Source organism: Pelmatolapia mariae, linkage group LG14 (assembly GCF_036321145.2).
Source record: "Pelmatolapia mariae isolate MD_Pm_ZW linkage group LG14, Pm_UMD_F_2, whole genome shotgun sequence".
Lineage (NCBI taxonomy): Eukaryota > Metazoa > Chordata > Actinopteri > Cichliformes > Cichlidae > Pelmatolapia > Pelmatolapia mariae.
In genome coordinates, this window is record NC_086239.1 from 2701397 (window position 1) to 2715565 (window position 14169).

The 14169-nt window shown below is 39.6% G+C and overlaps 1 protein-coding gene across 3 annotated transcripts in view; it reads right to left on the minus strand.

Annotated features, from left to right (window-relative positions):
* Positions 1-14169, minus strand: part of bcas3 (BCAS3 microtubule associated cell migration factor) — a 323139-nt gene that overhangs the window by 37896 nt on the left and 271074 nt on the right. Inside the window, exon 24 of one of the 3 annotated variants that reach the window (XM_063492928.1) lies at positions 791-804. The exons of the other annotated variants lie outside the window; for them this stretch is intronic. Coding sequence (XP_063348998.1) covers positions 791-804 — 14 coding nt within the window. The remainder of the gene's footprint in view (positions 1-790; positions 805-14169) is intronic. 3 annotated transcript variants of the gene reach the window in all.

A 14169-nucleotide genomic window follows, 5' to 3' on the forward strand; every position in this document is an offset into this window, starting at 1 on the left:
AGCCAATCAGAATTATAGTTAGAAACTTCCAAAAATATGCCTTTGCAGTGGTGAAAAAAAATCTGGTTTTGAGAACATGTAGCACAAGACAATGACAAGTACGAAACAAATCTTTTCAGGGTTCAAATATGAGGCCACAAACAGGAAGCAGCGGCAAACAGTTGTCAGATGTTTATGTGCAACTCGCACAAACAGAAACACGAACGTTCAAGTGAGACATGAAATAGATTTATGTCGCAGATAAAATTTGGAGTATATTTCTGACTCACGCCTACTGCAGATTTAAAGAGCCAAGGAAGAGGAAAATAAGTCAATGTGCTGATAGAGAACAGCTGACTGTGATTAGGGGACTTACTGTATTGACATGCTTGTTTGGCACATATAGAGTAAAAATAGCACTGCTTTCTTTTTTGCCAACCTGTTGTAAAGAGCTTTGTGTCCAAATCAGGCAGGCAGTCGGTCATGCTGCCATGGCTTGTGCCTACGTCTTTTAAAGGTTCTGCTGCACTGATGACTGTTGCAGGAAAAGATGGCGTGGAGGTGAAACGAGTAGTAAAATTAAGGTTGCCTGAGTAAAATGTCTTGATGCAGGCTCAATCTTCCATCCTCGGAAGATTTGAGCAAGAATTCTGAATTGTATCGCTGCTGCTGTGACACGTCTTTCCGAGTGTTGTTTCCTTCCTGTGATTATTCAACCGCCATGCTGCCGAGTTACAATTCTAAGATGTCAGTGTCGTCCTAACTGTGTCACAATCAATCATGCTTTTTCTTGGCATATGTTGTTACTCACTTTATGTCCAGTTCCTTGAAGAGGTGCAAAATTTAATAAGAAAATGAAAAACACAACATTTCACTTCATGGAAAGGGTACGGGTAAACTTCACAGGTACAGTAAACAATCTGCACTTTTCTAATTATTCTAAATATTCTTAACTATTTAAACATCTTTCAGTATCCTGCTCCGTTTGCACACTATGTGTACGCTAATTTAAACAACTGTACAGTACTCTGCTCTGGTAACTATTGTCCATGATGTAAATATGTAAAAATTGTGCTTCTGTTCTGTGTCCTGCTCTGTTTGTATATGTGTGTTTTTGCTGCTGATACAACCAAATTTCCCCTTGTGGGACAATTAAAGGATTATTCTATTCTATTCTATTCTATTCTATTCTATTCTATTCTACTCTACATGAAACAGCACATACAGTGTAGTGAAAAAGTATTTGTCCCCTTCCTGATTTTTTTTTAATATTTATCACACTTCTATGTTTCATATCATTAAGAAAATGTTAATATTAGACAAAGTTCTCATCTTTTAGGAACCATTTGAATTTTCTTTCTAGCCCAAAATGAGGATTATGATAATGTGAAGCGCACCTGTGCATGGTCAGACAGAAGTACCTTGTGAGTGCCTTGCCTTGCCTATGATACACCAAATCGGTTTAAAGCGCAACTTATTTTCCTTCTGAAACCATCTGAATTTTGTCTCTAGCACAAATAGTAATGGAGTTAGGGTAAATTACAAAATGCTTGTAAAATCGACGGGTCAACAGACCCTTGGTAAATAAAGGGTTAAGGTGATGCCACAGCATCTCAGATTTCAGTCCAGACTTTTGATCAGGTCACTCTGAAACCTTCATTTCGTTTTTTGTTTTATTTTGTTTCTAATACATTAGTTTAATTAAAATGTTCATTTTCTTATTCTTGAAAGAAGAAAGCAGTAGCTTAATTTGGCAGCAACATAGCGAATATAAATCAGCCTAAAAGAAGTATTATCTGTTGGCTGCCCACGTCCTGAGCCTGTACCACAGATTTCTTTCTGTTTAAAGGGAGTTTTTCCTTGTCAGGTGCGTACATCTAGGGCGTTGTGTGATTGTTGGGGGTTTCTCTGGGGTTTTCTTTCTAATAGTGTAAAGTGCCTGAATTGAATTCAATTAAGGATTAAAAGTGTGCACCGTTATGTTCTCTCAAAAATCAGCAAAATTAAGTTGGCGATTAACATGCCAAACTTAACTAATGCTGAGTTATAAGTAAAACAAATGGTGATTATTGTAAAATATTTAATTCTGATGAAAAAATCAGAGCTCTATGCTGTGGAACCAAAGACATTTCTCGCCTATTGGCATGCCATGCTTAATTTGTCTATTAAAATACAAAGTCTGCAATTAAATCTGGCAAAAGGCCATTATGATTTCAATAAAGACACTTTAACAGCTAATTAATTGCTACTCTGGTTGGTTGTATAGTGCCCATATTGTGTGTTGAAACTTTACTTCATTGTCTTTTGTCTAAATGACATTTTACTTATCTAATTCATTAACTAATGATCTGCATGAATCAAGCACATCATTAAAATCTTTGCAGGTATTAGGTCGATTGAATGACGCTCTATCGTACTGACATAATTTTTGTGATTTAAAACAAAAAAGAAACATTATTGGAAATGTTTTATCAGTTCTTGAAACTACACTGCAGATAAACAAACAACCAAAGTCATCATTTTCCCTCACTCAGCGTCATCGCAGAACCAGTACAAAGCATCTTTCATCTGGTCAGAGACGTGGCGCCCACACAACTAAAATTCCCTTCTGGGCGCTAGACATTGTTTTCCATCAAACCAAAACAAAGATTGGGGAGTGTACACTTCACAGTGCTAGCATGGCCAGCTAATTGATTTCAGGCTGGATCGTGTTGCTGTGTAATGGAGCAGGCTAACGTGATGATGAAGCTGGGATGGTCATGGTGATGACTTTCACAGGGGCTCCAGCCTCATTTGTTTGTTTGACAGGCTGCAGGGTTGTGTGTGTGCGGGTGTGTTTCTCCATTTGGCATAAAGAATATGGATTAAGCTGTAGAGGTGACAGATGATATGTTTACAGGAGAATGTTTGCTTTCTGCACGATATTCAATTACAGGGTTTGTGTGTGTCACCGCCTGTGTGTGTAAGTGTATGTGACTATAAGTGTGTGTGCATGCCCAGTCATTTGTGTGTTACAGACTGTGTGTGAAAGGGTCACAGGCCTTTATCAATCACACAGAATTTGTTCACTTCCTTCCTTGCCGTCATTCTTTCGCCTTGATTCTAATATTTTTTCTGGGAAGTAGTCCAATCCAAATATAAACTAGTGTTATCCACTGTTTACTGGAGATGCAGTGCAGCACAAATAAATACCTTTAGTGTTATTTACAAAACTGACTTACTCATACACAATCCACCCCCTCCCCCAACCTCCATAACTGGGTAGAAATACAGCATAGTGTTCTATGATGCCACAATAGGTCCCCATAAGAAATGAAAAAAGGCAGTGGTCATTTATTCAAAAGCCCGAAATGAAAAACTGTGGCATTTAGTAGGCACTCAGACAGAAAACAGCTCTGTATTAAAACAACACAAAGGGCTGGATTGGTGCAGGCAAACTGTTTAGGGCTGCAGTAAGAAAAAAAAGTGAAATAGGATCCAGGAAAGCCAATTTGAGTAGAAGATATATAAGTCTGAAAGGCCTATCAGATAGCAGCACATAGCACAGCTGTTTAGAACACTATTAGACACAATGTTACACTTTTGGAATGTTGTTACAGTGACAGTAACTGTAACCTTTGGTAGGTTGATTACACAGCAAACAGCAGAAATATTGTATTCCTGTTAAAGTCAAAGTAAGCTACCACGAATGTGGACATTTCACTGGATGATCCAGTACGTGGCCGTATGATGTGCCACTGTGACCAGGCTCGAATTTTTTTCAATTTATGTTTCACTTTGTAGCAAATGTTATACCCTAATATGAGCTAATCGTCTAGCTTGTACTTGCATGTTGTTATTACTTAAGTAATCCATATTAGATGAAAAGCTTTGTTAATGGCAGTGCATTTAACTCACTTCTTTTGGAAGTATCCCACACACGTCATTTAGCTTCATACATTCACATACATTTATGCATAGTTTTCTAGGGATTCAACTTTTGTGCTTGAGGAAGATTCAAATTAGTGTGCACATTTCCTTTAATATAGACGTGTATTATAGTGTCTGTAATAAAGTGTTGTGATCAGTGGTACTGAAGTCTAGAAGAATCAGCACAAAGAGGAGTCCACTGTCTGAGGCCATAAAAAGATGATTAGTAACATTCAGTAGCGCTGCGATGAGCTCTTAATCCTGACTGAAATTATTCAGGGAAACCATTCCTCTGCAAATGGTCCTAAAGCCTATAGAAAACATCTATTTAAAGAATCCTGAAATAAAAGAAATCTATAATCTATAATTGGTTAAGACCACACGGCAGAGTTGAATATGTCAAGATTTTTGTTGGGAGTGACCAAGATGGACCGGAACAGAAATGAATAACACAGCTCAGGCAACCGGTACAGGTCAAGTTATGTGGTTTGAAGACAAGGTTATAGAGGGAAGCCTTAGATGGTTTCCACAGGTGTAGATGAAGGCTAGTGGATATAGTTGAAAAAGGAATGTTAAAGACAGAGGTGCCAGTTAGGAGGAAAAAGAGGAAGACCACTGAGTAAGTTTATGGATCAGAGAGGACATGGACAGGGTGAATGTGACAAAAGAGGACACAAGTGATCCACTATGGGAACCCCAGAAGAGAATAAATAAAGAAGAAAAAGAAGCATGTTTTTCAACAAATGGAAAAAAACACCTTTTCACATTTCTGTTTTAACCAAATGTCAAAGTTGTCGAGACCCCTGACAGAGCTCTCTTTTCAAGAAGTTTTTCTCAGGTAGGAATGCAATCCTATATTCATTGTTGGGGATATATGTGCTCCTAAATTTGGATCAAATCAGCCTAAACACAGCATTATTCCTGTGTATTATTTTTGTGTGGCAACTGCATATATGCAATAAAAAAGGACAGAAATAAAATGCAGAGTGAAGTTCAAACCCGCTCCCTTCTCACCTCCACACAGCGGGCCAATCGCCGCTTGAAGTGGGGGTGATTGTTGGACTTTTGGTTTCTGAAAGCAACATGTCAGGGGACGGGGGTTTCCAAAGTTATATGACTAGCTGACAAGTGGTTCTGATTGAGTACACTGTATTATGAAGGTTCTCTAACCTCAACCAAGTGGTTTTTGGTGCCTAAACCAAACTTTGATGAGGGAGCCCACAGTTTGTTTTCTGTTGACTTGCTTCTGCTCTGGATGACAGGCTGGACAGAGGCGTGGTGGTGCATGCTTTGGCGTGCGGTCTGAATAGTAGAGATGAATACTGTACTTTGCTTGGCTTCCTCTCAGGGGGGTAAACGAAGAGGATTCCCAGCACCAAAGCCACAGCCCTGTGTTCCTGGAAATCCTCCACAATCCCATTTGATCTTAACGCCCTGCCTCGCCTAATGTGTCCCTAAGCTGGCCTTATCACACAACAGAGAGGGCCAGAGGGGATGGACTGAGACATGTATAGCTGCTTTGCTTGCAGGTTAAGGCACGCTTCTATAGCACCTGTTCTCTAAAATCCAGCATCTAAGTAGTTTTACAAAAATATCATGCATCGTGTACTCCATCCTGTTTTACAAAGCATGGCAAGCAACACAAGACTTAGGAGTGACAAGATGACAGAAACAAGGATGTGGACAGAAGGAGAGAGCGAGAGAACCAGCTCAGGTGGCGAGAAAACATTATGAAACAGGCAGCTCTACTCCACGAGCCTCTTCATTCTAAGGGAATAAATCCTCCATTATCGTGACTCTCTCCTGGGTCTAAAAGCAAGCATCTTACAGAGAATTAATCATATTGTAGAGTGAGGAGGGGGCAGGCCATTTCATTTCCTCATCAAGTTTGGGGAGAATTGTATTGGAAGCCAAGCAGCCACCTGGGAATGGCCTCTTCTACTCTCCCTCTAATTTCTTTGTTTTGCCTGTTCTATTTTTTTATAAGCTACTCTTTGCTCCTCTCCCATCTGCTCCAATATCTCTGTGACTTTCTGTTGGTGCTTTTGTCACCCCATGCAGTCAAATGTCAAGCATCATGTCTGGGAACATTTTGACACATTTGAAGGATGGTAATAACATTTCTGCTCATTGTACAGCTTACTAGTTAACTTGGCAAAGACTGTCAAGTCAAGCAAGGTCTGTGCTGTGAATCTGTGTAGAAACTTAAAAGTGGCAAGAGAATGTGGTTCTTTGCAAGAAGTTGTTGGGCTATGTAAATAACATGTAAATAATTAGACTAGAGCTGAAAAATTAAAATTAAAATTTAAAAGTGTGTGTGTGTGTGTGTGTGTGTGCATGCGTCCAACCCCATTGCGAGGCAAGGTTCCCCAGGCCTCTAAACAAGCATCATAAATTTACCCTCCACTTACCTGCAGTAAAAATGTCAGAAGCAACGCTTTTATTGGGCTGCACACACACACACACACACACACACACACACACACACACACACACACACACACACACACACACACACACACACACACACACACACACACACACACACACACACACAGAGAGAGAGCTTGGTTAGAAACACTAAATACACACATGCTCACACATTAAATACACACAACAAAGGTTTTTGACTCAGTGTCTATCTTGCCTTATTCTGCTGCAGTTAAAGCTTCTTTACATTGATATTGACATGAAATGTTGGAGGGAGGCAGGGACTCCATGCTAACCACATTAGCACATAGGTCCTGTCACAGCCACTCACTGTCACAGTCACTTCCACATGCCACCATCCACCAATATACAGCTTAACTTAGATTAAAAATGAACAAAACAGACAACATCAACATCGGAAAAAGTGCAACAAAAATAAATTCAAAAATGCCCAACATTCTGAATAACATGTAATTTTAAAATAAATGTAAAAGTTTGAAATTAAAATGTTACATCCTTTTTGTTTGTTTCTTTGTTTGTTTTTATACCTTTTCCGTAATTGTGGGATTAAAAATTGAGGTTTAGTTAATTATTAATTAATATTAGTTGACAAAACTATAATAAGTCACTGTAATTACTGATGTACTCTAACGTAGAGGTCAGCGGCTCTAGTGGTAAGTTGGTTGTTTAATAATCAGAAGGTCGGTGGATTGATCCCCGACTCCTCTGGTTCGCATAATGATACTGAGCTGCAATTTTCCCCCGATTCATCCATCGGCAGTGAATGTATTTGAATGTAAAAAAGCACTTACACATAGACATGATGTGGTATGAATGTGTGTGATTAGGTGAATGAGTGCTCAGAAGAGTACAGAGGCACTATATAAGTCCATTTTGCTTACCTCAATAAATGTATTTAATAATAATTACATAACTTAGTAAAATTAAATTAAATGCTCAAAATTTTAAACGTACTGATAATGAATTAAGAAATACAATGTTATCCCAGAGACATATAGCGAGGGAAAAATGATTTGAACCCCAGCTGATTTTCTAAGTTTGCCCACTAACACAGAAATGATCAGTCTATTTAGAGACAGAGACAGAACAACAAGCAAAAAATTCAGAAAATACATTTTTAAAAACTTAGAAATTAATTTGCATTTTCATGAATAAAATAAGTATTTGGCCAGCAAGATTTCTGTCTCTCAGGTGTATTTTATGCAGGTAACGAGCTGACGAGCCTTCTCAAGTCGTTAGATTCCAAACTCTGCACCATGGCCAAGAACAAAGAGCTTTCCAGGGATGTCAGGGACAAGATTGTGGACCTACACAAGGCTGGATGGGCTAAAGGACCATCGCCAAGCAGCTGGGTGAGAAGGTAACAACAGCTGGTGTGATTACTCACAAATGGAAGAACCGTAAAATAACTTTTCAGCCACTGAACACCTCAATGATTCAGAGGAGGACTGGGTGAAAGCGTTGGGGTCAGAGGAGACCAAAATCAAGTTATCTGGCATCAACTCAACTCGCCATGTCTGTAGGAGGAAGAATGCTGCCTTTGACTCCAAGAACACCGTCCCCACCATCAAACATGGAGGTGGAAATATTATGCTTTGGGGTGTTTTTCTGCCAAGGGGACAGGACAACTGCACCGCCATCAAAGAGAGGATGGATGGGGCCATGGACTGTTAAATCTTAGGTGAGAACCTCCTTCTCTCAGCCAGGGCACTGAAAAGGGGTAGTGGGTGGGTATTCCAGCATGACAATGATCCAAAACACACGGCCAAAGCAACAGAGGATTGGCTCAGAAAGAAGCATATTAAGGTCTTGGAGTGGCCGAGACATTAATCTGTGAGGGAGCTGAAGGTTCGAGTTGCCAAACATCAGCCCTGAAACATTAATGGCTTGTAGAGGATCTGCAAAGTGGTGGGACAAAATCCCCCCTGAGATGTGTGCAAAACGTGGCCAACTACAGTGCACGTCTGACCTCCAAGTCACAAGTCACCAAGTACTAAAGCACGTTTTGAAAAAGGGATCAAATATTTATTTAATTCATGACGCGAATGCCAATTAATTTATAACTTCTTTGAAATGGATTTTTCTGGATTTTTTGGTTATTGTTCTGTGTCTCACTGTTCAAATAAACCTACTATTAAAATTACAGACTGATCCTTTCTCTGTTAATGGGCAAACTTCTAAAATCAGCTGGGGTTCAAATCATTTTTCCCTCACAGTATATGTTGTACTGGCCAGATATTTACTGAAGCTAGCATGCTAACCAGGAAGCCCTGGGCTTTAGTCATGTGTAATAACACTCAAGAAGCGATTGCGTGTCAAAGTAGTGACCAGTGACCGTTTCCATGTTTTGGCTTGATACAGTCTATGACATGGCATCTTCTTAGCCTTGCACCATTCCACCTGCACCTCGCTCATAAAATGTAAACTTCCCTACATCAAGGATGTCTTACACTGCTGCAGAAGCCATCTCTCCTGCCGGTGATTTACTTTTCCAATGGATAACAGTGTCACAGTGTTGCCATTTTGTGTTCCATTAAGTGTGTATTTGTGTGTATGTGTGAGAAAGAGACAAACAGCGAGTATCTGAGAAGATGTGAGGATGTAACCTGCCAGATCACAAAAGCTTGAAGGATGGTAAGCATGTATACCCCCCTCTGTCTGCTCCACATATACGTACACTGACATGAAAGCAAGAAACAGTGAGCAGTGTGTGTGTGTGCGTGCATGTGTGTGACACATCTGGGAGTATAATCAGTGGGCTTCTTTCAAGAGCTGCCAAAGCAAACAGACCAATAAGGAATCCACTTTACAGACCATCGATCTCCGCTGGCCACAGCCAACACAAACACATGCACACACAATCATACACACGGCGGGATGAGCAGCCACATGCACACAAAAATGGTTACATTCATTCATACACAAAGAATAATTCCCACCTACTGCACGCTTACAAAGCAAGAAGACCGACAAACTCACACACATGCAGGGTGTCTTTTTACTGCTCTCTCACACACACACACACACACACACACACACACACACACACACACACACACACACACACACACACTATATACACACAAGATTTAGATAATTTTACAAAAAAGCTAAACTTTTAAAGTAGTTTTTACATCTAAAAAGAAAATTTTTTTATAATGATGTATTATAATATTTGAATTTTTTATTTGCTGTGTGCGTGTGAGATAGAGAGAGCTGGGTGTCTTTGAAATTCAACAAAAGCTGATAATTCAGAGATGCTCTTAGCAAAGAATTTAAAAAAGAAATAAAAAGAAATATGAGACTGACCACTGACCAGCAAAAATCCAGGATACAACAATTTTATTCTTGTACAAACTAATCCCCTGCTCCTCTTGATTTCCTTTTTTCCCCCTCCAACCAGACGGGGAGAAAACACTGACATAAAAAAAAGACAAATAAACAATGGAAATATTGTTATGTGAAGTCTCTGAATGATTCAGTGTCCCGCACTTGAGAGCCATTGGCCTTTAAAACACTTCCAGATGATCTGCAGACAATAGGAGGAGAGAAAACAAGGCTAATACGTCATCCATTTACTTTGGGCCACAGTGATGAACAACAATAAATCCTGGAGGGGCGACATGCAAACACATGCATCCACCCACACACAAGGAAGTGTGTTTGTTCATGTGTATTTGTAGCAATCTGAAAAAGGAAACTAGATGGACCGAACTGATAGGAAACTGCATATACTTGAAAGCCAAGATATAATGCAACCCACCGGCAGGTTGTTTTCACAGTCCGCATGGACACACACACACACGCACACACACACACACACACACACACACGTGCATATATGGCCAAGTGCAGGAGACAGCCTCCATTGAGAAAATCAACGAGCTGTGCCTCTCCCGAGACTGGAGCGCACATACACACACAAATGTGGAAATACAGTTAGACCCACACCAAAGCTATCAGTGGCAGCATCAAAGAGCCAGTGGCTGTGGTGGATTTGTGAAGTTTGTTAAACTGATATTTACAAGCTTTTACAGACGTTAAATAGAGCAAAGTGTGTGTGTGTGTGTGTGTGTGTGTGTGTGTGTGTTTATTTTGACTTTCACATTTATTTAATCAGTGTTGTAATGATGGATGCAGAACTGTTTAACTAATTATGATTGAGAACTGTGTATTTATTTATTCTCATTCTTTTCTATTCTTATTCTGTTTCTATTCAAGTACAATACTGCTGTACTTAATCTTAGTTTATCTTATTTCTGTATATTTGAATTTTTTTATTTTTTCATTTTATTTTTACAGTTTGCATCTTTGATCCAGGAGGACGATATTTGGTCCCACTGTATACTTGAGTGTATATTGTTGGGTTGACAATAAAACTTTTATTTTAACAGGATAGTTGAACACAAATGATTAAAACAAATAGTTTCGACAACTTAAAAATAAAGTAATAATAAACCGTGCTCAATAATAATCAGACATTTGTTATTTAGGGTATCTTATCTTCCCCAGTGAGCGCTGACATAGGCTTCAGCCTCCAGTGAATCCTCAGAACACGTGCATTGTTCGAAATATTATATATTTATACACTAGCTAAGGATACTTTATATGGGGGGCTCTGAATATATATTATACATTAGAGTCTCAGTGTTATATATTGTATAAGTGCAAAGTGTAAAGTTGAAAGAGGCCATGAGCCTCTTGGGTCCCTCTGCTTCCAGGGGAAGGGGAAGTTTTACTTGCCCAGCACTCGTTTTTGAACCCAACTTTTACTTTAATGTTAACTACACAAAAATCTTTCATGGTTGAAAAACTTTTGAATTATGAAAACCTGCCCACAGATATACACCCATAAAGACTCAAAGATAAAAGAGGAAAACATTTTTGCCATTATTACAAAACAGAGCCTGACTTGAAAGCTGAGAAAATACCACAATGTGACAGTTAATAATTAGTCATAAGTGAAGAGGGATTGATTACATCTCCACGTGATCAGAAACAAACACTAAACTGTTTTATGGGATTAATGGAGAAAAACTTCTGTTCCACTGGCCTCCAGTTTTTTCAGTATGGCAAGCAATTACCATCGTGCACCCACAATGAATGATAGCAAAAGCTCAATACAAACATCTGCAACGGTTGCATGATAGTGTATGCATAAAAGGCCAAATAACAATATTGTAACATTATTATTATATAGAGTGTTATGCAAAAGTGTTGAGTAACGACTGATTTTTTAAATAAATTGCTTCCAAGGGGGCAGACTAATTTTCTTCTCTTGAGCAACAGTTCTCCGACTTTCTGACGTGTTTGCAGAATTTGTCCTTTTTAACTAATTTTTCAGTCCAGTCCTCGTACCTGACCATGTTTTCTTTTTTTTTGTTTAGCAACTGAACACTTGTGAAACCAAACATATGTAATGAACAAACACACACACACACACATATATATAATATATATATATATTGTTTATAAGTAACAGTTTGAATTAATTTCCGTATGAAATACCAAAAAATCCAGCAAAGACATAAAACAGGACCTGAAAGATACATCTGGTCCTTCAGTTGAGCCAAGGGAGAGAAAAGGCCGAGGTATGCCAAATTAAACAAGAGCTTGATTGAAAATTAGTGGCAACAAATCTTAAAAAGCGATGAATCCAAATTTGAAGTTTTTGATTCACATTATTATCAGTAAATTCTGAGGTGAGGATAGAGGTACAACAGTGAGTGTGTACAGCTATCTGTGAACACAGTGGTGGCTCTGTCGTGGTTTGGTGCAGGACTTTAGCCAATGGTGTCGGGGAACTTGTCAAAATTGATAGAATTTAGAACAGAGAAATGCACCAGCAGATTTCAATGCAATACAAAATGGAAAGAGTCTGAATGACAGTGGCTTCATTTTACTGCATGACAATGATTCCAGACACAATGCCAATACAGCAAACACATACAGTACACGACTATAAAAACACACAATACAACACTATTAGCCATGGATTTGTGTCATGAGAGCCCCGACCTCAAAATTATTGAAGCACTGTGGGATCATTTTGCCAGAGAGTGGAAGAAAAGGCAGCCGACACCCAAAGAAGCCTAAAGAACGATTCCAGAACATTTCCTTAAAAAAATACAGTAAATCTCATCTAAGAGAGTTCAGACTGTGCTGAAGAATAAAGTTACTCATACGAGATATTAACTCCCAACCTTGATGTGCAAGTTCTACTTTTTTTTTCTTGGCAACTACTTCAAGATGAAGTCATGCAAATATTAAATAAAACTTGCATATTTCCCTTTGGAAAGAGTTTCTGTTGTGGAAAAAAACAGAGAAAATGCTGTTATGCTGGAGAAAACGGGCACATGTGCTTCTGTTTTTCTCCCTCCTACCGAACACTGTAGGTGCTGTGGGGTCACCCTGCCTCAAAGTGCTGCAAATGCAGACAGATTTCATTTAGTCTGGGGCTTCAATGCACTCATTAGTCACTAGTCTAGCTTTGGTTTATGTTTTTTGTGTTGCATGGTGGTCTAAATACATTTACCCACCCTGCTGAGAATACAGTTTGTGGGGAAAAAGAAAATACTTTGAATATTTCATGGCACCGTATCTCATATTTAATATACTGAAAATTAGTACATAATGCTCCCTAGAGATGAATGTTTGGTTCACAGCAAATTGAAGTTGGATTCAAAGCCACTGAAATGACCTTTGTAATGTAAGGTTAAGACAGAGAAATAATCAAGAATGATGTCACTTCCTGACTGAAGAGAGAATGAAGAGACGAGAAGATGAATAAGGCCAGTAGGGTAAGGTAACCATGTGCAGATGGACCCTGTGTGAGTGTGTGTGTGCGTGTGCAGGCAGCTGCAGGAAGGATCCTGCTGAGAAAGAGCAGGACGTCTTGTCATCCACTGTGGCCACAACATCAAGACACACTCATGCACGCGCGTGCACACACACAGACACACAGATACATCAAAGGGTGTGCGGCCAGCACTGTGGTGGTGTGGGGAGACAAACAACAACAGCATCTCACACACAAATGTACGCACACACTCGGATATACTCGCACACAATTCTCTGACTCACTCGTGCAGACACACACGCTAACACACTTACAGAGTATAATCAGTCACATTCATACATACAAACAGACACACACATACACATTCTCTCACACACATATACATACACACTAACACAGCCCACATAATGAGCCATTTCAGCACTGAGACCACAGCTAATACAGTAAATGACAGGGAAGGGCTGGGAGAGAGCCAAGCTAAATGTGACACTGATTTTCTGCAGTGTGTGTGTGTGTGTGTGTGTGTGTGTGTGTGTGTGTGTGTGTTTACCGCCTTGACACCATGACTCTGCAGGCTGGGACCCAGATGCTGGCGTGGCCACTACTTTGTTTGGTTCATGTACCCAGCTACCACGGTGTACAGATACACATTCAGTCTAACGCACACAAATACACGCATAGAGCGCTGTCCTTAAACAGCACGGCTGTGGTGTTGGAAACTCTGACCAAAGTGTCAGTGGAAGCATCAAAGCAGCATAATGAGAGAGCAGAGAAAAACCAGTCAACAAGGCAGCTCACACCAGTCCAAAACACAGCAATAAACACCACCCAGCAGTTGACTACACTGGGGGGTCACTGGGCTGAACATGCAACATGTGTCTGCATTCGTTTAGATGGAAATGATGGGGTGAAGACATCAGACAATTTGTCATGACTGCTCCTCACTGCTATTTTAAGAAGGAATAAAACAGCTCCTATTGAGATGCTTTGTTTTTCAAGCACTTTATTGAAATTTGACAGTTAATCAGATT